Source organism: Chrysemys picta, chromosome 6 (genome assembly GCF_011386835.1).
Source record: "Chrysemys picta bellii isolate R12L10 chromosome 6, ASM1138683v2, whole genome shotgun sequence".
Lineage (NCBI taxonomy): Eukaryota > Metazoa > Chordata > Testudines > Emydidae > Chrysemys > Chrysemys picta.
The window spans coordinates 17950234-17973599 of NC_088796.1; the positions used below are offsets into that span (position 1 = coordinate 17950234).

General features: G+C 44.1%; 1 protein-coding gene across 1 annotated transcript in view; it reads left to right on the forward strand.

Moving 5' to 3' along the window:
- DCC (DCC netrin 1 receptor) overlaps positions 1–23366 on the forward strand; it is a 945550-nt gene that overhangs the window by 647935 nt on the left and 274249 nt on the right. The window contains exon 8 of the mRNA XM_008166035.4: positions 9631–9787. Coding sequence (XP_008164257.2) covers positions 9631–9787 — 157 coding nt within the window. The remainder of the gene's footprint in view (positions 1–9630; positions 9788–23366) is intronic.

The window sequence follows — 23366 nt, forward strand, 5'->3', positions numbered from 1 at the left end:
GGGAGACTGTGGAAATGGAAGTGGTGCTTGTACAGTAGAAAAATGAAGTCCAGGAGCTACAGTTGACTGTCCATTGGATAGGTTTAAACACAGGGGATTATTTTTAATTGCATTCTGAAATGAGTGTGAAACTAGTGGAGCTGTCTGAAGGAGGGAGGTGATATGTCTGTGCTTTAAATCTGTGGAAATGTGGACAGGTGGTTTATTTTATTTGTTGTTCCTACAGCACTTCCACTGCTCGCAGCAATTACCGTTTGGCTAGATGGATGCAACTCATCCATCTGGATCAGGACCTCACTGTAGTTCCCAAATCCCAATATTCTCTTCATAGGGCTACACCTGAAGTCCATTTGGAAAATTCAGCTAGTGCAGAATATGGTTGGTTGCTTTCTTGCTCACTGCTGCTTCCCACAGAGAGCATGTTGCTCTGTGTTCACGGAAGACAGGTGAGATTCCAGAGGACTGGAAAAGGGCAAATATAATGCCAATCTATAAAAAGGGGCATAAGGACAACCCAGGGAATTGCAGACCAGTCAATTTAACTTCAGTACCTAGAAAGATAATGGAGTAAATAATTAAGCAATCAATTTGCAGACACCTAGAAGATAATAAGGTGATAAGTAACAGCATGGATTTGTCAAGAACAAATCATGTCAAACCAACCAAATAGCTTTCTTTGACAGGGTAACAAGCCTTGAGGATGGGGGGAAGCAGTAGACATGATCTATCTTGACTTTAGTAAAGCTTTTGATACCATCTCGCATGACCTTCTCATAAACAAACTAGGGAAATACAACCTAGATGGCGCTACCATAAAGTGGGTGCATAATTGGTTAGAAAATTGTTCCCAGAGAGTAGTTACCAGTGGTTTACAGTCAAGTTGGAAAGGCATATTGAGTAGGGTGCCACAGGGATCAGTTCTGGGTCCAGTTCTGTTCAATATCTTCATCAATGATTTAGATAATGTTATAGTAAGTAAATTTATAAAGTTTGCAGATGATGCCAAGCTGGGAGGGATTCCAGGTGCTTTGAAGGATAGGATTAAAATTCAAAATGATCTGGACAAACTGGAGAAATGGTCTGAAGTAAATAGGATGAAATTCAAGAAGGACAAATGCAAAGTACTCCAGTAAGGAGGGAACAATCACTTGTACACATACCAAATGGGAAATGACTGCCTAAGACGAGTACTGTGGAAAGGGATCTGGGGGTCATAGTGGATCACAAGCTAAATATAAGTCAACAATGTAACACTGTTGCAAAACAAGCAAACATCATTCTACTCAGTGCTGATTATGCCTCAACTGGCGTACTGTGACCAGATCTGGGCGCCGCATTTCAGAAAAGATGTGGACAAATTGGAGAAAGTCCAGGGAAGAGCAACAAAAATGATTAAAGGTCTAGAAAACATGACCTATGAGGGAAGGTTGAAAAAACTGTGTTTGTTTAGGCTGGAGAAGAGACGACTGAGAGGGGACATGGTCACAGTTTTCAAGTACATAAAAGATTATCAGTAGGAGGGAGAAGAAGTGTTCTCTTTAATCTCCAAGGAGAGAACCAGAAGCAATGGGATTAAATTGTAGTAAGGACAGTTTAAGTTGGACATTAGGAAAAACTTCCTAACTGTCAGGGTGGTTAAGCACTGGAATAAATTGCCTAGGGAGGTTGTGGAATCTCCATCACTGGAGATTTTTAAGAGCAGCTTAGGCAAACACTTGTCACAGATGGTCTAGATAATACTTAGTCCTGCCTTGAGTGCGGGGTACTGGACTAGAAGACCTCTTGAGGTCTTTATTCACTGGCTGCTGGTTTTGTTTTGATGCAAATAAACTTGCTGGTTTTAATGGACAGCGGTGTAAGCGCCTTATTTGAACAATGGCGTTTCACCTCGTGGGACTCCATGGCAGCTGAGATCAGCTGTGGCACAACATTGGTTTAGCCTAATAGGGACTGAGGAGGGCATTTACATGAAGGAATCTCAACTTCACAACCTGTTTTGTCACTGAACTTTGGTTCGACAGAGTCTGTTGATTTTCCAGTCAGTAAAGCTTATCTACAGCATTTCTACTAGATTTTGGAGAAAGGAATAGTTTAGGAAGAGTGTCTTCTAGAGGGTGCTATCTACAGTATTATCAGCCCCAAACATTCAAAAACCATGCGTGCAGTCCCCCAAACTCATGAGAGTGGCTTAAAATTCATGTTATATTTTTAAAAGATATTAAATATTGGATCATTTTTATTTGCCTTTTGGATTTTCAGCCTTAGGGTGCACTTGTTTCTTATTTTCAAGCTATCCTTTACAATCCTGAGGTTTGAGGACCAGAAATGTAGTTTAAAAGAAAACAAATGAAAGCCGAGATTCTCATGCATTAGCATGATTATGGCAGCTGGGGCTTTAAGGAAAAAAATTGTGAGACTCTGGATGTACTCATGGAAGTTAGCAACATTGTATTTATAGCAGTTGATAGGCTGTTGGGATGAAGGGAATTCTTTGTTTTGTAAAAGTTGTTATTGTTGGTTTGCATGCAGTTGGAGCACTGGATTGGACATTGAATAAAAATCTAAACAAATAAATATATAAATAAATAATGCTTAATAATTAATAACAATTTGATTCTGCAAACATGTATATGCATGTTTAAGTTTACTCATGTGAGCAGTCCCATTGAAGTCAAGAGAATTACTCATGTATGTAATTTTATTCATAAACCAAAGTGTTTGCAGGCTCAGGGCCTATACGAGACATAAAACAGCAAATGAAGAAAAACTGATAGCCATGCGTGGCAGTGGGCATATAGATTATGTGATTGAAGGGAATTAAGTTTATGTTCAGGAAAACTCAACTGTACATAACATCTGGCTTTTGACTGCATGCCATGATGGTTTAGGATGGAAGGAGCTTTGTCCTTGAGAAGAGTTTGCAAATAATTTATTTTTAATTTTGAAAACACAGGTCAAGATGTGTTAAAGGAACATCTTATATAGGACATCGAAAAATAAATTCCACACATGTTGATGAGTTGGAACTAGAAGAGACCATAGAAAAAGAAGTTAAAACAATCAAGAAACAACATAACTGAAGTCCCATAATATTTGACCAGGATATTTATTTTACTGGAAGCCTTCAGTAGTGACAAAGGTGCTCTGTTTATACAGAGCTAATTGGTATATGGCAGTGCTCTTTTCCCCCCTTTTAGTTTCTCTGTGTTCTTGAAAGCAAGGGACTACTAGCTTGAGGCTAGAACCAGATATAGCATGGGCAGATGTTATTTATGCTCTCCCCACTCACCTCCGCCAGTGCATCCGAATTCTGACCTGCCAACCCACCTGCTGTTCTACACCTGAGCCTGCTTCCTGAACAGAGACAACTAATGGAGATTTGCAAAATGGTCATGATAAAAATGCTTTCTTTTCTTAGACGGAGGCAGAAATTCTCAAATATGAAAATGCCATATACGTACAATGATACCATCCACTGCCAGGTGTAAAAAACTACATACAGCTAAGACTTAGTGAAAAGGACACATTCCAATGTCCTTACTGAGGATCAGGTCTTGCTCCAGAGATCCATTCTTACAGGGTGTCTGCATCGGGATCAGCTATTTTCATGGATCTGTCCCCACCTTGTCCTGGCCCCCATCAATCCATTTGTATGGGTAGGGTGGGTGGGGAATGGAGTATTCTCCCCTCTGGTGACTTATTGTGTCCAGAGGCTGCCAGGGAGCTGGAGAAAGCTCCAGCGGCCCACAGGGCCAAAGTTGAAATACAGAATCTCTGTCTACACAATCCTGTCCCTCCAGTGAATTCCTGAAATCCATGAGAGATCTTTCAGCCAGTTAGAAAATGTCAGACAGTTTGAAATGTTGATTAAAAAAGGGGGTGGTGGGAAAAGGAAATCAGTAAATTTTTGAGTGAGTTTCCCCCCTCTATTTTGGATCAAGCTCTAGCAATTCATGTAGTATCCACTCATTTATTTATTGTTATATGCAAATGAACTGTCTTTTTTAGGGCATCCATCAGAGTTGAGTTTTCAGGAGGTATTTTAGTGAGGAGGTGATGATGATTGGGCAAATAGGGATTGGGAGGTATTTATGCTCAGAGAGAAGGAGGAGGGAAGGAGAGGCAACAAAAAGGGTTGTCATTGTCAGAGCCAAGACGAGAGGGAGGAATGAAAAAGAAGAGATGGTTGTAGATGTAGGTGAAGGTAGATTGGTGTAGAGCTGGAAATCAAGGACAAGAAGAATGAACCATTGGGACCCAGCCAAGGCAGGAGATGATTAGAGTTGGGCAAGAGATTCTGCCAGAAGAACATCCTTCCTCACTAGCCCACCATAAAGTTATTCTTTTGATTGCTTAATATCTGTATTATCAGTACCCAAGTGAAATCAGGGCCTCGTTGTGCTAGGACCTGTACAAACACATAGTGAGAGACAATTTCTGCCCTGAAGATCGTAACATGTAAGTAGACAAGAAAGATAGTGTTAGGAGAAACAGAGGCACAGAGTGCTGAAGTTAGTTTGCCCAAGGTCACACTCACAGACTAGATCTATTCCAGAGCTAGGAATAGGACTCACATCTCCTAAGTCCCAGTCCAGTGCTTTATCACTAGCCCACACTGTCTCGGGGGGTCAGGAAAAGATTTAGCTTATCCAAGAAGGGAGTCCTCAAGTAAAGATCTCATTCCCCCCAGGTACACAGGATCAGCTCCATGCATGCTTTGGGTACAGGAAAATGAACTTTAAGGGAGGGAAAAAACAAAAAAATCTTGCTTTTCATTTTTAAAAATAAATAATGCGAATCCAGAGGAAAAATAAAATTAATTTTTGCAATTTTCCATGATTTAAAAAACAAATCTTCTTCTATATCTTCATCTGCTAATCATGCTGATCTATGCCAAGCTGTGTGGTGATGATATGGACAAATGTTTGCTAGAGTCTTGCATGAGATCACCAGACTTATTTTCACTTAACATTTTACTAAGATTTGCATCCAGATCTCTCTCAGTGAAAGGCTAATGATTTAACCTGTGTCATCTCCCCCCACCTCTCCATTGTACAGATAATGCTTTTATGAGTGTACCTTCTTGGAAGTATTGTACATCCCCCTTGCATTCTTTTCACATCTCTTACTGTATGCAACCTGTCAACTCTTCTTAGCATTTAATAACACTATTTCAAAGGAGGAGAGATGTTGCTGTTATGATCTAATGAGTAATACCTCTCCCTGTGTATATTTTTACTTTTAAGAATCTTGTGTTTGTGCCTTGGCAGATCAGATCCATGAGATAAACATAATAAGTCAGTTGTGTTATTTTTTCATCTATCTTTTTTTTTTTTGGTTTTGTAAGAAAGCAACAATTCTACATTCAATTCTGGCTGTCCTAGATCTGACGGGGCTAAAACTACAGTTACAAGGGGCATTTGGGTATCAGAGCTTCCTCTGTGAGCCATGCTGCCTATTACTTAATATTACTAATATGTATGTATTCTAGTTTTGCATATAGAGCCCCTCTTGTACAGGACAGGATGAGTGCAGAAAATGCAGTAGAGATTCCAGTGCCAATCACATTGTCTGGCCATACCAAAAGGAGGACAGGAGACACTTGATATGCTTGCCGCTGCCAGTGTATATCATGCAGTTCCAATACCCTTCCAATGGAGTCCCTACAGGACCCAGGTACGAGCTCACTGCTAGGTCCATCCCCATCTCCCAGATGTAAAGCCTCAGAGGAACAAATAGCGACGGACCCTGCATCTCACCAAGGCGCCCCACCATCGATACTTATTGCCGCATTGTGTGGCAGGGGCCCACCTGTACCACATGTCCCCTCAGCCTCCACCCAATGCAGATCCAAATCACCCCTGCAATCAGCAACCTCCATCTGCTGTTGATCCAACCCACTCCTGCCATCAGTGCCACCCTTATCTCCTGCAATCAGCTGAGTAAAACAGGGTGACCCCACATACTTTGGAAGACTGTAATGCTGTAGAAATAAACTCAAAGGCAACAGCCTGACCACTTGCTGGCTGTCCCATCAGCAAATGTAGCCAGCCCACCTGTGTGGGTGTTCGCTTTCCCTGGAGTTCCCCCATACCTGCCATCAGCCTAGAGGGCTGCCTTTGGTAATCAAGTACACCACCCCGGGGCTCCACCAGCACCCGTTGTGGGGCCAGGCCTCCGCCATTCTTGCGAGAATCCTACCTCTGGCTCACCACTGACCCCCGAAATTCCACTCCATATGCGCTTTGCAGTGTTTGAATCCCCCCCACACCTCTCTGTCCCTGCTTTTCCTGTCTGGGCTTGCCCCTTTCAACCCTTCCGGGCCCAGGGGATGAGTCAGTGTAGCCATGCTGACCCATTTACCTCCACACACATAGAGGACTGTTCCCTTTCCCTCAGCCAGCCGGACAACATCTTCCCTGCTTAAAGGTGCGGCACGGTCAAATGCATAGGGTAGATCAGAGAAAATGTTGCCCTTCGTTTCTATAAAATAGTGTGGTGACATACAGCTGGTGCAGTCTAAACCCTATTCATAAGAACTTCCAGTGTAAAAGCTGCCTTGTGCACCTAACTCCGACACACCTCCCATTTCCTATAGGACTTTTGTCCTGCAGGGATGGATCCTATGGCCAGAATTTTCAGAGGAGCTCAGTACCCACAACTGAGGCCAGAATTTCAAAAAAGATCAGCCAGATTAATAATCTGGCCTGTTTATTTAGGTGCCTAAATGGGAATTGAGCTCTCTTGACAACGTGGCCCTATGTCAGGGCCGCGCAACCCATTACGCGACCTAGGCGGTTGCCTAGGGCGCTAACATTTGGGGGGCAGTGACTGCGGCGGCTGGATCTTCGGCCGCCCCGGTCGTCGGCATTTAGGGGGCGGGACCTTCCGCCGCCTCTGTCGGGGGTGGCATTTCAGGGGCGGGACCTTCCGCCCCCTCTGTCGGGGGCAGCATTTTGGGGGCGGGATCTTCCACTGCCTAGGGTGGTAAAAAAGCTGGCGGCACTCCTGCCCTATGTGCATCTGTTGCCATGATCTCCAGTGAATCTTGTGAAGTCATGTATGCCTATGCAAAGAGACTCAGAACTGTAGTGTTTTACACTCACTTTACATAGGAGTAAATGATTATTCAAGGTGCCAAGACACAGAAATATCCACTGTTTACAGAGTGGGAACAAATGGGACAAATTCATCCCTGGTCAGATGCAAGTGAATTGATCCAGTATATTCATATGAAACTTTCAAGGATTTTAAGATATTACTCGTTGAGATAAATGGCGAGGTAACAGGTTATTTCTGTATTGTAAGCATAAATACATATTTGCTCTTCACTGCTAACAACCATAAAAGTGAAAGAATTTTTACTGGAGTTAGCAGAAAATCTATATTTCAAGTACTACAGTATTTACTGAAAGCAATAAGGAGTAAGTAGACCCCTCCAGCTCCAAACCTCAATACATTTCCCCTCAGCCCTTTCATTGCCCTGGACAAAGTTGGGGTTGATCTTACAAAAATCTGTCAACTCAATAACATTTCTATCTTATCATTCAACTAAAAACTTAGCAAAGATTCTTGGTGCTTCCATAATGCCCTTATGCAGTCTAGCATTCATTAATAGGCCTGATTAAGGCATGTGGCATTGGTGTTGATATACAAATTAGACCAAAAGTCAGAATCTCTGTTAGTATTGCAAATCAGTTGTTGTTCCATTGCAACAAATGGAGTTCCACCGCTGGAAGAAGTGAGTGGAGAATTTCACTTTTTGTTCTGCATTGTACAGCTCTTAGCACAAATCAGCCCTGTCCAGGACTGGGACTTCCAGGAAATACAACTACCACAAAACAAATAAAATAATAATAGTTGATCATAAATATGCCCCAGGTGTCAAGAGCTGTCAAGACTATGGTCTTTCTTTTCCACTAGATAGGTGCATGAGGAATATCATAGAGAAATTCCATGGGTCTCACAATTCTTCCACTGAGGACAATTATTCTTCAAGCATTACTACTTTTTAATGGACACCACCATACTGAGTATTGTATTTAATAAAAAGGAGTATTTCTGCTCATGAAAATAGTCAAAAGACGTGGCCATATTTTGCACATCTCATTAACAGCAAGGGTTCTAGAATTTGAGGACATGAAAATAAGTTCATTAGTTGATCTAATATTCAATGCAAATTACTTTTTTTTTTTGCATTTTTATGAACACATCAAGCCGTCCTTTATATGCCATTTAGATAACACAGTTCATGAACTGTTAACGAGCACAGTGTAAGTTAATGTTTATAACACTGTTCACAGCACACACCAAAAACTGTAAAGAGGTTGCAGACAGCCATAGGGATTATTGCTTCATGGCCGATAAAGCTGAACAGTTATGAAACAAGTAATTTCTTTAGGTGCACTATCAGTGTCAAATTTCTGTTTTTAAATGATGCATTTTATTTTTTAAGTAGCTTATGTCAGGCTCCTAGTCTACTTATTTTGTACAACACTATGGTGAACCAATTTTTTTTTCATTCTGAAGTTTATCAAACATATCAAAGGTGCCTGTCTGGTACTCTGTGGGCATTAGATATTATTTAAAATAACAACACAACAAAACCAAAACCAATAATAAACACCCAGAAGAAAACTCCACCCCTAGCATTTTTCACCAGGGGGACTTCCCCAATAAGCCTGCATCCTCCGTAAACAATCTCTCCCTTTGGGCCCCCCTCACACCTTTTGGGCACTTGACCAGAAAAGTGGACCATTCAAAAAGTTATAAGAATATGCTGGTATTTTATGGATGGCTGTGCTTCTCCATGACAGACAAGGAATTTGTGACCGTGGTAACAGCAACGGGCCTGTGAGATTAAGCATTGGACTTCACATTAGATCACAAAGGAAGAAAGATGATTGTGGATGTTGGTTATGGAGTTTGCACGCTAAGACAGTATGTAGCTGGAACTGCAACCTATAAGACAAACATTTAGTGTTCAACACACACAAATACTTTTGTAAATTTCACAACCTGAAACCTTGAGCTAGCCATTTACTCGTTTTACTGTTTATATACCTGGTGTGTTTGACTTTTTTTTTTTTAACTCAAAACCAGATGCTCAGATGTACCAATATTAAAATTATTCCATTCTGCTTTTTATTGTGTTGAACTTGGGAGCAATCATCCACCAAGTAATTTGTAGAAGAGTTCTTAGTTTCTGCCTTTCCCAGTCCAATAAGGGTGGTCCTTGTAGAAAATGGATTTTAAGAGTTTATAAAAATTATTTGTTTGTCAGATAACTAAAGATCTGTGCGTGAGCAATGCAATTTTTAGAGTTTGTGATCATACATATAAGAGAGAAGCTCTGAATATTAGCAGGACAGTAACCCATCTAATGTACGTTTGTTGCTGTTGAACTTTGTGGATTGTTGCTTGTATAGAATGTTGTCTTTTAAAGTATGGTTTTACTGTCAGTTTTCTCTTTTTTTTCCCCCCCTCCCATTCATTTTATTCACACACTTCCATTTCACCTTGGCCCTTTGTTTTCTAACACATCAGTTGTGCCAACTACAGTACTTCCCACCAGTCCTGAAACCCTTGTTCCACCAACCTCTCTGACTGATTCCTCTCCTTCCCCTTCAGCTATCCCAAGTTCCAGTGTCCTCCCCTCTGCTCCCCGAGATGTGGTCCCTGTTTTGGTCTCCAGTCGATTTGTCCGTCTCAGCTGGCGCCCACCTGCAGAAACTAAAGGGAATATCCTGGCATACACTGTCTACTTCTCCAGGGAAAGCATCAACAGGTAGGTGGCAATGACTAAGACAACATAAACAGCCCACTACTGTTATCAGGGTGTTCATGGTCCTAAAGCTGCACAAGGTTTTTAATAGTGTCACACAAACTGTTCTTATGTTTTTGGATACAGTACTTCACAATAATAGCCAGTATGAAGACAGAGATTGTCTACTGTAATTTATCTAAGTTCATATACCATGCTTAATGCCTTGATATCATTAGAGCACCTTTGTGGCTAGAATGGTAGTATATTGATTCTGGCGTATGCAATCCCAATTTACTTGTAACAACTTTATCATCCTAATTGCTTGTCTAATATATGGCTAGTAGATTAGCACATTTACCTTTCATTCCCCTCTGGAGATACAGGTTCAAATTCTGTTAAAATCGCAAGTGAAAGTAAATTTGGTAAGCTTTTCTTAATTGATAAAGGAGGATAACTCCAGCACAAAGCCAATGTCTATTTCAGCAATAGTGTAAAATGGAGTAAAAAGAATGGGTGTAAGAGTGTTACAGGTGAGAACTGAGATGTTAATAGCAGAGTTGTGTTTTGGAGATTGCACTATGCTATGCCTCAGTTTCATAAGTATTTATAGTCGTACATTGAAAAGTTATTCTATAATAAAGACATTGTGGGGGTCTTGTTTGTTGCTCACATGATTCCCTGTCTAATGTGCTCAGGATTCATGTGAAAAAGATGTTTTTAGTTTAGTTTTGTTTTTTTCTAATGGGAAAAATCAGCCTGGGATCTGAGAGTTAGTTGGATTTTTCCCTTTCTTCACATCATTGTCAGTAATCCAGATCAAGTTTATTGAATGTCACTTTCACCTTAACTGCACTTGTAATACACCTCAACTATGTGATGGTTAATGGTATTCTTGTAGGAGCCAGAAAGAACACAGATTCTGAGGGTGAATTAGAATGAAACCTATATTGATTTGAGAAGTAAATGGATTTGCAATGGAATCATTGAGAACTAATGAACTTGGAACCCCGGGACGATTTTGTATAGTCATTTTCCCCAAAAACCTTTTCCCACATTTTGATCTCATTTTATGAGGTGGAGTAGCATCTGCAGAGAGAGATTTTTAGGTTTAGCCTTGTTGTTTTGGGAACTATGCCTTATCCACAGTGAAGTATGTGCTTAGCTGTGAAGGGCCCAGTCCCATTCTCTCATTGTTTACTTGTACTCTCCTGTCTGTATCCATCTGTTGTCTCTTGTCTTATACTTATATTGTAAGCCCCTTGGAGCAGGGACTGTTTGTGCAGTGCGTAGCACAATGTGGTCCTGATCCATGATTAGGGCTCATAGGCGGCTACAGTAATACTACTACTAATCAATAATTACCATAATACAGTCTTACCAAAGCGGAAACTCCCCTTTTGGAGATTAGCATGTGCAAAAAACTGCCAGGTTTGACTCCTGATCTCTAGCATTATGTGTTTTATTTGATGATGCTATAATAATAGGTCAGGATTTTTAAGAAAAGCAGTGCTATGCACCGCACAGAACAAACAGAAACCTACAGTTATGACAGAAATTCTTATAGCAAGAATCAAACCATTCTCTTTAATGGAAAACTGCATCCATTTTGCTCAGCAGAACACCCTGCAAATACACAGTGCCCACAGCACATCTTTTTATGATTAAAGTGTGAAAATGTATTTTTTCAAGAAAGCTCTTTAATTAAGTTGGCATTTTGGCAGCTAGTGCTGGAGGCAGCCATCTTCCTGAAACATGATGTCATTTGTGGGAGCCCTGTGGAGTGTCTATAAGGTTGAAGAGGAATGATGGGCTTCTGTTGAAAGTACATCCCTAGGAGTCAAAGTTGTTGGGTTTTATTCATGGGTCTACCACAGACTTCTCTGTGACCTTGTGTTGTGAAGATAATATATTAATAGGGCTGCCAAATGATTAAAAATATAATCACAATTAATTGCACGATTAAAAAAAATTGTGATTAATCAGTTTTAATTACACTGTTAAGAATAGAATACCAATTTAAATTAGCCATATTTTGGATGTTTTTCTACATTTTCAAATATATTGGTTTCAATTAGAATACAGAATACAAATTGTACAGTGCTCACTTTATATTAGTATGTTTGATTACAAATAGTTGCACTGTAAAAAAGATAAAAGAAATAGTATTTTTCACTTCACCTCATACAAGTACTGTGGTGCAATCTCTTTATCGTGAAAGTGCAACTTACAAATTTAGAATTATTATTAGTAAAGCCTTTAGAGCCTACAAGTGAAAGCATGAATGTGTATACAAATATTTAGCATATCTGGCATGTAAGTACCTTGCAAGGCCGGTTACAACAGTGTCATGGGAACTCCAGGTGACATTGTAAATAAGAAGCAGGCAGCAGTATCTCCCATAAATATAAACAAACTTGTTTGTCTGAGTGATTTGCTGAACAAGAAGTAGGACTGAGTGGACTTGTAGGCTATAAAGTTTTACATAGTTTTACATAACCGCACTAAAAACCAAAACAACGTATAATATATTTTAATTGGTATTCTATTATTGTTTAACAGTACAATTAAAATTGAGATTGCAACTATTTTTTTAAAGTCTAGTTAATTTGTTTTGCATTAATTGCTTGCATTAAAGAAGTTTAATTTACAGCCCTATATATTAAAAATTCTAAGGTATTCTCAGATACCACAGTGATTGGGAATATATAAGTAACCAGATAAGATGGCTAGATCATGCTAACCACAGTGTGAGGAACTGACTGTCCTTAAAATCCCACTTAGATCAGCACATGCTCAGCATGTTACATAATCAATCCATTAGTAGGGCTCTGTGTCTATCACGGAGGTCACGGAAGTCATGGAATCTGTGACTTTCTGCGACCTCTGTGACTTGTGCAGTGGCCAGTGTGGCTGACCCCAGAACCGCCCAAGCAGCTGGCACTGGGGTCAGCTGCTCAGGTGGCCACGGGGCCTGCCACACCATCCGCTACTGGAGCAGCTCTGCAGCCAGTCTCTTTGGCGGCCTGCATCGTGCAGCAGTCCCTGGGATGGCAGAGCAACCACTGCTCCCCGCAGCAGCGGCCCCCAAGGCGCCTCCCCGCAGCAGTGCCCTCCCTCCCTAACCCCCCCGATTTAGTCAGGGGTATTTATAGTATAAGTCATGGGATAGGTTGCGGCCATGAATTTTTGTTTATTGCCTATGACCTCTCCTTTTACTAAAAATACCTGTGACTAAATCCTGGCCTTATCCATTAGCTATCTCAGTTTGGGCACTGAACAATTGATGCTGCCAAATAAATGGACATTCTTGAAAATATGGATGTTAACATCTGTGCTTCAATTTTCTCAACTATAAACTAGGGATAATAATACCACCCATACTGTACATGGGAATTTTCAGAACTGATGTTGTAAAATGCTTTGGGATTCGAGGATGGAAGGGATGGTACAGTAACTCCTCACTTAACGTTGTAGTTATGTTCCTGAAAAATGTGACTTTAAGTGAAATGATGTTAAGCCAATCCAATTTTCCCATAAGAATGAATGTAAATGTGTGTGGGGGGGGTTAGGTTCCAGGGAATTTTTTTTTGCCATACAGTACAGTACTATAGTTGGTAGGTGCCCTCACCTTACCCCATACAGGAACAGCCTACTGGCACTGGAGACAATGAGGCCGGCAAGGAGGCTGAAGGTGCTGTAGGCTAGGAGCAGCAGCGGCAGCTTCCCCTACTCTGCAAGCACCGGGGCAGGGGACTCAACTAGGGTTACCATATTTCAGCAAGCAAAAAAGAGGACGGGAGGAGCCCCGTCCCTGCCCCTTCCACTTCCCGCCCCCCTCAGAACCGCCAACCCTCCCCCCGTTCCTTGTCCCCTGACTGCCCCCTCCTGGGACCCCTGCCCCTAACTCCCCCCCAGGACTCCACCCCCTACCTAAGCCTCCCTGCCTCTTGTCCCCTGACTGCCCCCTCCTGAGACCCTCCCCCCATCCTAACTGGCCACCTAGGACCCTACCCCCTACCTGTACCCTGATTGCCCCAACCCCTATCCACACCCCCACCCCCAGACAGACCCCTGGGACTCCCACGCCCCATCCAACCACTCCCCACTCCCTGACAGCCCCCCCCAGAACTCCCAACCCTCTCCCCGCTCCTTGTCCCCTGACAGCCCCCCCCAGAACTACCGACCCATCTAAACCCCTCTGCTCCCTGTCCCCTGACTGCTCCGATCCCTCTCCCCACCCCTGCCCCCTGACAGCCCCCCCACTCCTTGTCCCCTGACTGGCCCCTCCAGGGACCCCTGCTCCTAACTGCCCTCCAGAACCCCACCCCCTACCTAAGCCTCCCTGTTCCTTGTCCCCTAACTGCCCCCTCCTAAGACCCCCCCCAAATGCCCCCCAGGACCCTACCCCCTACCTGTACCCTGACTGCCCAAAACCTTATCCAACCCTCCCCAAAAAAGCCCCCCCCGAACTCCCGACCCCCCCCCGTCTCTTGACTGCCCCCTCCAAAATCTCCCTGCCCCTTCTCCTGCCCCCTGGCCCCCTTACCCTGCCGCTCAGAACATGGTGTTGGGCTCTGTGCGGAGCCAGACACGTGGCTGCGCTCCCCAGCGCAACACACAACCCGGTCCCACCCCACCCAGTGCTGCTGGAGCGGGGCGCTGGGCCGCAGGGGAGGAGGAGCTGCCGAGGCCTGATGCAAACGGCTCGGCAGGCCGGCCGGCTCAGAATGCGGGGGGGGGGGGGGGGGGAGGAGCTCTACAGCTGCTCCGGAGTCCAGCCCGGCAAGCTGCGGGGGGAAGGGCTCTGGCTGCCAGAGCCCCATGCGAGCGGCTGACTTTCCTGCAGCCCTCCCAGCCGCGCCTCGCTCTGCATGGGGGGGAAATCCCGGACATTTTTAGTGATTTACAAATTCCCCCGGATACTATTTTTAACACAAAAAGGAGGACATGTCCGGGTAAATCCGGACGAATGTTAACCCTAACTCAACCCTTGGCCCGCCCACGCCACCCCTTCCCCCAAGCTTGCAGTATTCAGGAGGCAGGGGAGGGAGAGGGAGCCTGCACACCGCGTCCTCGCTCCTCCCCCTCTCCCCCCTACCTCTTGCCTGCGGCAATCAGCTGGCTTGCAGTGTTCAGGAGGCAGGAGGGAGGGGGGAGGAGCGATGACATGGCACACAGGCTCCCCCCTCCCTCCTCTGCCTCCTGAATACCACAAGCCAGCTGATTGCCACAGGCAGGAGGCAGGGAAGGGAGGGGGGAGGTGCGCTGCTTCCTTGCTCTTCCCCCCCTCCCCGCAGAAATCAGCTGGCTTGCCACGTTCCGGGGCAGGAGGGAGGGGGGAGGAGCTAGGACTCAGAGCGCAGGCTCCCCCCTCCCTCCCTCCCTCCCTCCCGCTCACGGCAATCTGCTGGCTTGCAGCATTTGGGTGGGGGAACCTGCACGCCGAGTTCTCGCTCCTCCCCCATCCCTCCTGAACGTCGCAAGCCAGCTGATTGCCGCGGGCAGGAGGCGGGGGGAGGTTGGGGAAGGCGTTGATCCGCGGGGTCTGCCAGCGGGCGGGAGGTACTGTGGAGGGGCTAGGGGAACTGATGGGGGGGCTGCCAGCTGTTGACAAAGTAGTCAGCAAAATGATGTTATAGCGAAGCATTGCACAACCTTAAATGGAGCATGTTCTGTAATTGAGCAGGGATGTAAGATCGAAACAACATTAAGTGAGAGGACATTAAGTGGGGCCTTACTGTAACAACGCAAAGCATTATTACAGTTATTTCTCATCTGCTTTAATGCTAGTCTAAGAATTGCCATACTGAATCAGACCAGTGGTCTGTCTAGCCCAGTATCCTGTTTTCAACAATGGCCAGTAACAGCTTAACAGTCAAAAGAATACTTCAGTATTTAAATATGAATCATTTATATAGAACTATTGTTATTTTTTTTAAGATTGCAAGCTATATCCACATCTATATCTGTATATTAAGGGCTGCCTCTGATTCCCTTACACTGGTTGAATATTTTCTTCCATTTAATTTCAGTAGTACTACTCACTGAGTAAGGCACTATGCAATGTGAGGGTGTCAGAATCTAGCACTAACCCAAGTATGGAAGTTGTTAACACTCTCTTGCAGAGGGTTTTCATGCTTCCAATATTTAAAAAAAAAAAAAAAAAACTTTTTAGCAAGATGGCCGCTTCCAGCACTTACCTTAAAGATGCCAGTTGTATTTTTTAAGAAAGTTTTTAATTACATTTCCCAGTTTAGCCATGGCGAGAAGTGCCTCTGGTCTTCTGAACTTTGAATGTAGTTTTCCTTTCAGCACTTGCATGGGCTACTGAGTCATTTATTGTTTATACATTTTTACAGAAGAGCTATTTTTCTCTTTACAAAAAGAGTGGGTATGACATTAACCTCAGGCATGCAAAGAAATTGTCAGGCAAATTACTGTAACTCTAGAGTAAGAAGCTCTTCCCAGTTTGAGAATAACAGTAATTTTGCTCGACAATTGACAGTACCAATAATGCTAGGGATCTGTATAAATCCATACCATCAAACATCTTCAGAGCCAATCTTTAGCTGTACTGTAACTACTGGGTGACATCCATCTCATAGGTTTGAGAAGCAGATTGAGAACCAAGTCTCCTCAGATTGTATACTTGCTAGGTTGAAGCTATTGCCTCACTGCTAATCCAGCTTTCCAGTAAGTAAATTTTAAACCTTCCCCATCAGTTCTCTTGCATTACATGCTGTTATTGGATGCCAAAGAGACAGGTGAGTCTTTGAACTTGAGCTAACAGGAACAGTGGATTGCTGAAAACAAGCTGGACTCCTTTCAAGGATGTCTTTCCTTACCAGTCATCAAAAACATCTAAAGGGGTGAGAGTGGGAGCAGACCAAAAGTAATGATAAACATCTGTTACACTTTTAGACTGATAAGAATGTAATGATACTTAGATAGCTGTATCTGTGTAACCTGTAAAACTTTTCCATGTAGACATGTATATCCCATTTATAAAAGTGACTTTGTCACTTTGGAGCCTACCTAGATTGTGAGCAGCTTGTACAGTGCCTGGTCTGTCCTATGTGCTACAATAATACAAATAATAAATACTACTCCTGCTATGTCTCACTGAAAATCAATGGGACTGTGGGCTTGTCTACACTTACCAGGGGATCAATGCATGGCGATCAATGCATTGATGGTCAATTTAGCGGGTCTAGTGAAGATCCGTTAAATCAACTGCAGATTGCTCTCCTGTCAACTCCTGTACTCCACTGGATCGAGAAGAGTAAGGGTAGGTCTACACTTACCTCCGGGTCCGGCGGTAAGCAATCGATCTTCTGGGATCGATTTATTGCGTCTTGTCTAGACGCGATAAATCGATCCCGGATCGTTCCCGGAAGTGCTCGCCGTCGACGCCGGTACTCCAGCTCGGCGAGAGGAGTACGCGGCATCGACGGGGGAGCCTGCCTGCCGCATCTGGACCCGCGGTAAGTTCGAACTAAGGTACTTCGAATGCAGCTACGTTATTAACGTCGACATCGCGTAGTGTGGACCCCGTGGTAAGTAGATGTAAGCTATGTTGACTCGAGTTACGCTATTCACGTAACTCAGATTGCATAGCTTAGATTGACTTTTCGCTGTAGTGTAGACAAGGCCTTACATTTCTAAGTCACTTATGTGCTTTTGAAAAATTTATTCAAAGTCTTAGTAAATTAGTAATGGACTGAAGATGCAAAAACTGGATCCAGATCCAACTTTTCCCCCCAAAGCTCAGGGGCATTTGAATATAGGCTTTAGGTTTGGCATATTATATAGATTACAAGCTCTTTTGAGCAAGTTTCTGTTTGTTCTGTGCCCTGTGTAGCACATTTTTTTCCTGTGAAAATTCACTCATAATAATAGGGAGATAGATTCAATATTCAGATCCACATCCTGGTTCAGATTTCATATATTCCCCCAAATTTTGGGACTGTTGGCATGATTAGGGTTACCATACGTCCGGATTTTCCCGGACATGTCCGGCTTTTGGGGGCTCAAATCCCCGTCCGGGGGGAAATCCCCAAAAGCCGGGCATGTCCGGGAAAATCGGGAGGGAGGGAGGGCTCGGCGGTGCGGGGCCGGGGTCGCGGGGCCGAGGGCATGGTGCTCGGCTCCCGGACCGGCCCCCCGGCTCCCGGCCCCGCGGGGCTGGGCGTCGGTCCGGGGTCGCGGGGCCGGGGAGCCGAGCCGGGCCTGCAGGGCCGGGCGCCGGTCCGGGGTCGCGGGGCCAGGGAGCCGGTCCGGGGTTGCGGGGCCGGGAGCCGGGCCGGGCACACGGGGTCGCTGGGCCGGGACGGGCCAGGGTCGCGGGGTCACCAGGCCGGGCCGGGAGCCGGGGTTGCGGGGCCGGGAGCCGGGGGGTGCGCCGGGGGGCCTACAGTGCTGGGCGGGCCGGGGGTGGTCGGCCGGGGGCCGGGGCCGGCACCCCAGGGCCCGAACCGACCCAGGCTGGAGCCGCCGGGGGGCCAGCCTGGGCCGCGCCTCCTCCCCCCACACTCCCCCTTACCTGCTTCAGGCTTCCCGCGAATCAAATGTTCGCGGGAAGCAGGGGAGGGGGCGGAGACTTTGGGGAGGGGGCGGAGTTGGGGCGGGGGTGTGGGCGGGGCTGGGTGCGGGGCCGGGGCCCCGTGGAGTGTCCTCCATTTGGAGGCACAAAATATGGTAACCCTAGGCATGATTCAGGCTGAACTATTTTTAAACCTGCCCTCATATTGGACTTTGTTTTATTCAGTTCTCTTTCCTGGTCTAATTTAAACATGCAGATTTGCTCGCTGGTCATTTGTTTGCATTCACTCTTCTTTTCATCTTTAATCTTCCTCCCCCCCATCTCTGTCTTTGTCAGGCTGACCCTAAACAAGTGTGGGCATTGATTCATGCAGGCATTTGATCTTTATGTGGTTTTACATTAGTCACCACAAAGACAGACCGATTGTTTACTTTTGGCAATTTGTTCATGATCTATTGCATGTTATTTTGAGAAAAAATTACATTCAGTTCAAATATCACCTCAGAATATGTCTTGTTAACCATGCACAGTATTCAGTGGAAAATAAAAAGAGGAATACTGTATTTATACTGTAATATATACATTTTCAGCTAGACATTGGCCCAAGAAGCAAAGTCCATGTTTCGATTCTAACCTTTCAAATTCTGAATTCGTTTGGATCTGTCATTTTGGTTTGTGCCCATCTTTCTTCTTAGTTACTATTAATAAATCAGAGTTTTTTCCTCTGATAAATAAAATTAAGGCCCTGATTTTGCAAAGAGATTGGTCCTTTCGGCGACAATAGGACTCCCCTTGACGTAAAGGTCCACACATGGAGGATCAGGACCTACATTAATATTATAAAGGATCAAGGCATTCATTTGTTTTTCTTTTTGTTCACAAATTAACAGGTGCAAAACCTTAAGGCCAGAAAGGTCATCAGATCATTATCTAGTCTGACCTGTGTAATACAGTGTAGCAAAGTGAGGCTCACCAGCACCGCGCCTCCTGCTGGTCATCTTGGGAATTAGCTCAAACTCCAGCCAGAGCACCCTCTGCTGGATGGTGTCTTGCCTACCTCTGGCCCCCATGTCCCTCCCAGACCCTTGTGCCCTTTTACCTGGGGATTCTGCCCACCACAGTACCCCCACATGCTGGGTCTCCCCTCCCCAGGGAACCCCCAACCGTCTACACCCACCTTGCCTCAGTGGCTGCTGCCAGTCATCATTTAGCCCCTTTTTCAAGGGGCAGACTGTAATGGCCACTCATCACCGGCAAGGGGGTTGGACCAGCTGCCTCTGCCTAACCCTGGGCTGCCCTTCTGCAGCCCCAGTACCTTCTTAAGCCTTAACCAAGGCCTCAGCCTGGGGAGTTGCCAGGCTGGAGTCCCCCAGCAACTTTTCCCTTCCCCAGCACTGCTCAGCCTCAGGTATCCTTGCTCCTCCAGGCAGCTTGGTCCTTCTCTCTCCAGAGAGGGAGAGAATCTCTGCCTGCCTTCTCCGCAGGAAGCCCTTCTTATACTGGCCCAGCTGGGCCCTGATTGGCTGCCTCAAGCCCACCCATGATTGGCTTCCTGGGGCAGCCCTTTCCCAGGGCTGTTTTAACCCCTTCATGGTTGGAGCGGGGTGACCACCCCGCTACATACAGGCTATAGAATTTCACTAAGCTACCCCTTATTGACTAACACATATCTCCCAGAAAGATTTTAATCCTAAAGCTTTTACAAATTATTCCCAGAGTCACTGTTCAAGTTTGTTTGTTGTTTTCCTGTTATAATCCAGGTCTTTCTGCTACTTCACAGGAGTGAAGATAGTGAGAGGTACCAAAAAAACTTAAGGTGCTAAAATCTTATTAAATTGATAATATTCATTTCACAGCAAGGAACATTAAACATGACTCTTCCACCTTGAAACAACTAATTAGGTGGTCGATACATTGTAAAAGCATTTGTTGCTCACCTAAGAGGTGGATGGGAACAATGTAATTGCATTATTAACACCCTGATACACTTATGTAAGATGATCTACATTCACCTTTGAAAATTACGTATTGTAGGCTCCATCTTATAAACAGGTGAACCACATTAGAAACTGTCGTTTATTTTACACATGAATGCTGTGGCCTAGATTTTCAAAAACTGGTTGTCTAAAGTTAAAGGCACCTGATTTCAGTGGGAGCTGCTGTATCCTCCTCACTATCTGTGGAACTTCATATAGCCCACATTACCTTAGTATCCGAGCACCTCACAATTGTCAGTGTATTTCTCATCACAATGCTCCTATGAGGTAGGGTAGTGCTATTACCCCCATTTGATATATGGAGAACTGAGGCAGAGAAAAACTAAGTGACTTGCCCAAGGCCATACAGGAAGGCTGTCACAGAGCAGGTACCTGAACTGAGGTCTCCCAAGTACTAGCCTAGTGCCCTAATGAATGCTCATCCTTCTCATATGAAAATCAAATCACTTATGTAGGTTCCTAAGTAAGAATTTATTATTCTGTCTGTCTGTCTGTCTATCTGTGTTATGGCTTTATGTTACTGCCCGTCACCATAGTATTGGGTTGCTTCCCACGTGAACTTGAAAGCAATCATAAAGTCCCAAATGGATTTGATGAATCTCAGCCCTTTTTTCTTTCTTATTTTCCCCAGGTTAAATCCCGAGGTCCTTGCTTGGGTTATTACTCAGTCCTTACTCAGTCAAGTTTGGAAAATTTACTTTTGCTATGGTACATTTCTTATTTTTTGAAGTTAGGAGAAAGTGGGGGAAGCATAGAAAAACTCCTTAGATTTTATAAATCAATACATCAGCTAGTCTCAGGTCATTAATCTGGGATATAAGGCATATAGGACAATTATGTGTTGCAGTTGCAAAAAGAACATGTCTAGACTCAGACGTCAGGTTTCTAATACTTTATTTGGAAGACATCCTCAATATGACAGCTTGAAACCCCCCCAAATAGGAGTTAGATAAATAATGGAACCTGCTATAGTATAATACTGTTCATCTTTTCTGGCATATAAAGAGGGAAGTATTGGTTAGTATAGAGCAAGATAGCCAGGGACGGAAACACCTTAGATTGTGGTTTTTCAAAGAGCCTATGGGAGTTAGACACCCAAATACCACTGAAATTCAATGTAGTATGAGTACCTAAATCTCTGAGGTGTTTTTGAAAGTTCCAGCCATAATCACTATTGGCTTATTGAGCCCTTGTTCTGACGAGCCTAATTCTGAATGGAATAAGATGTAAGCAGTAACCTAAGATGTAGCTCTGTGGAGCAAAATAGTTATAAATACCCCCCATGTCTGTGTCCAGTGGGCCTGATTCTTCATTATTTTGCAGAGGACAAAATGCTACTAGGTCAGCATTTTCACGCACACTGTTGGTAGCATTTTGCACCCAATTTTGCACAGACTACACAGGTTGTAAAGCAGTGGAGATTCGGGCCCTTTAAGCCTAAAGTGTAGATTTGATACAGTTAGGGGAAATAACTGTACTCAGCAAGCAATATAGGCTATTCAGTTCCTTGATTGGAGATCTACATAACAGGGAAAGAAAATTCAAGTATTTCCTTTGCATATTACTTGAAATAGATTTGCTGCAGAAGTGCTGGAGTCTGTGTATCGTCCCTAATGTGCTGTGCCTATGGACATCACTGCAGGTAGCGTTGCCACAGAGGAAGATAAACAGATATATAAAAGCAAATACACACATCAAAAGTTCTAGAGAAACTGCTGAACTTAAGAGAAGTTTCATTTTTTGAGATTTAGGTGAATGGAATTTCCCATTTTTGCTTCATCTCTGTTTTCCTTTTATCACTTCCTTTCTACCATTTTGTCCTTTGAAGGGCCTCTTCTGTTACTTATTTATCTCAACAAAAAAGTGGTTCTGATAGACAATAGCAATACGTGTCTGACCATCCCATAGCTCACTGAAGTTATTTTTTTTTCTTTTATTTCTTACCGTTGTGAATTCCCTCATTGCAAAGAATTAATGTAAAGGTTGTTATGGGCTAGATTCTGCATTGACATGAATATCTTGCTACCTCACTAACTTCAGCGGAGTTGCACTCAGGGTCAATGAGCCTGGAATATGGCTTATTTTGGTTTTGAGTTCAACAGATTCCATTTCCCAAAAGGAGGGAGGAGCTTGGTATGTTCTGGATTCCACCATAATAATAATAGAAATTAGAGATGGAAGAGACCAGAGGTTAAGAGAGTTTGAGTTGGTCAACCAGAGGTCTGTCTACTTCCTCTGCTAAAAGCAAAGGGAGAGCTCCCCTCCTCTTCCCATTTTGGAGGAACAGCTCTACTCCCCAGCTCCCTGACCCATGTGACAGGAAATCCACCTGTTGCTGTTTATCTGCTTGAACCATTAGAAGAGACCTATGAAGTCACCATTATCTTCTATGTAGGACATTGCTGGTTTCCTCCCTAGACTATATTCACCAGTGCTTTGTCTAATCCACCAGTGCTTTGTCTGAATGAAGCAGAGCAAGGACTTGAACCTGGGCCCCCCAAGTGCTCTAATCTAGAGAGAGAGACTGACACTATAGCCTGGTGGTTAGGAAAGTAGTGTTGACATAGTCCTGAAAAGGTAGAAGAAAAAGTCATCACTGATAAAGTTTGCAGGTGACAGGGGGTCTGGATCGCTTGATTAATTGGGCGCAAGCAAGCAAAATGTGTTTTAATACGACTAAGTATAAATTTACACATCTATGAACACAGAATGTAGGCCATACTTTCAGGATGGGGAACTCTATCCTGGGAAGCAGTGAGTCTGAAAAAGATTTGGGGTCATGGTGCATAATTGCTGAACTTGAGCTCCATATGTAATGCTGCGGCCAAAAGAGCGAATGCAATTCTGAGATGCATAAACAGGAATCTTCAGTAGGAGTAGAGAAGATATTTTACCTCTGTATTTGGCACTAGTATGACTCTTGCTGCAATAGTTTGTTCACTTCTGGTGCCGACAAGTCAAGAAGGACGTTCATACATTGTAGAGGGTTCGGAGAAAACCTGTAAGAATGATTAAAGCATTAGAAAACTTGCCTGATAGTGATAGACTCAAAGAGCTCAGT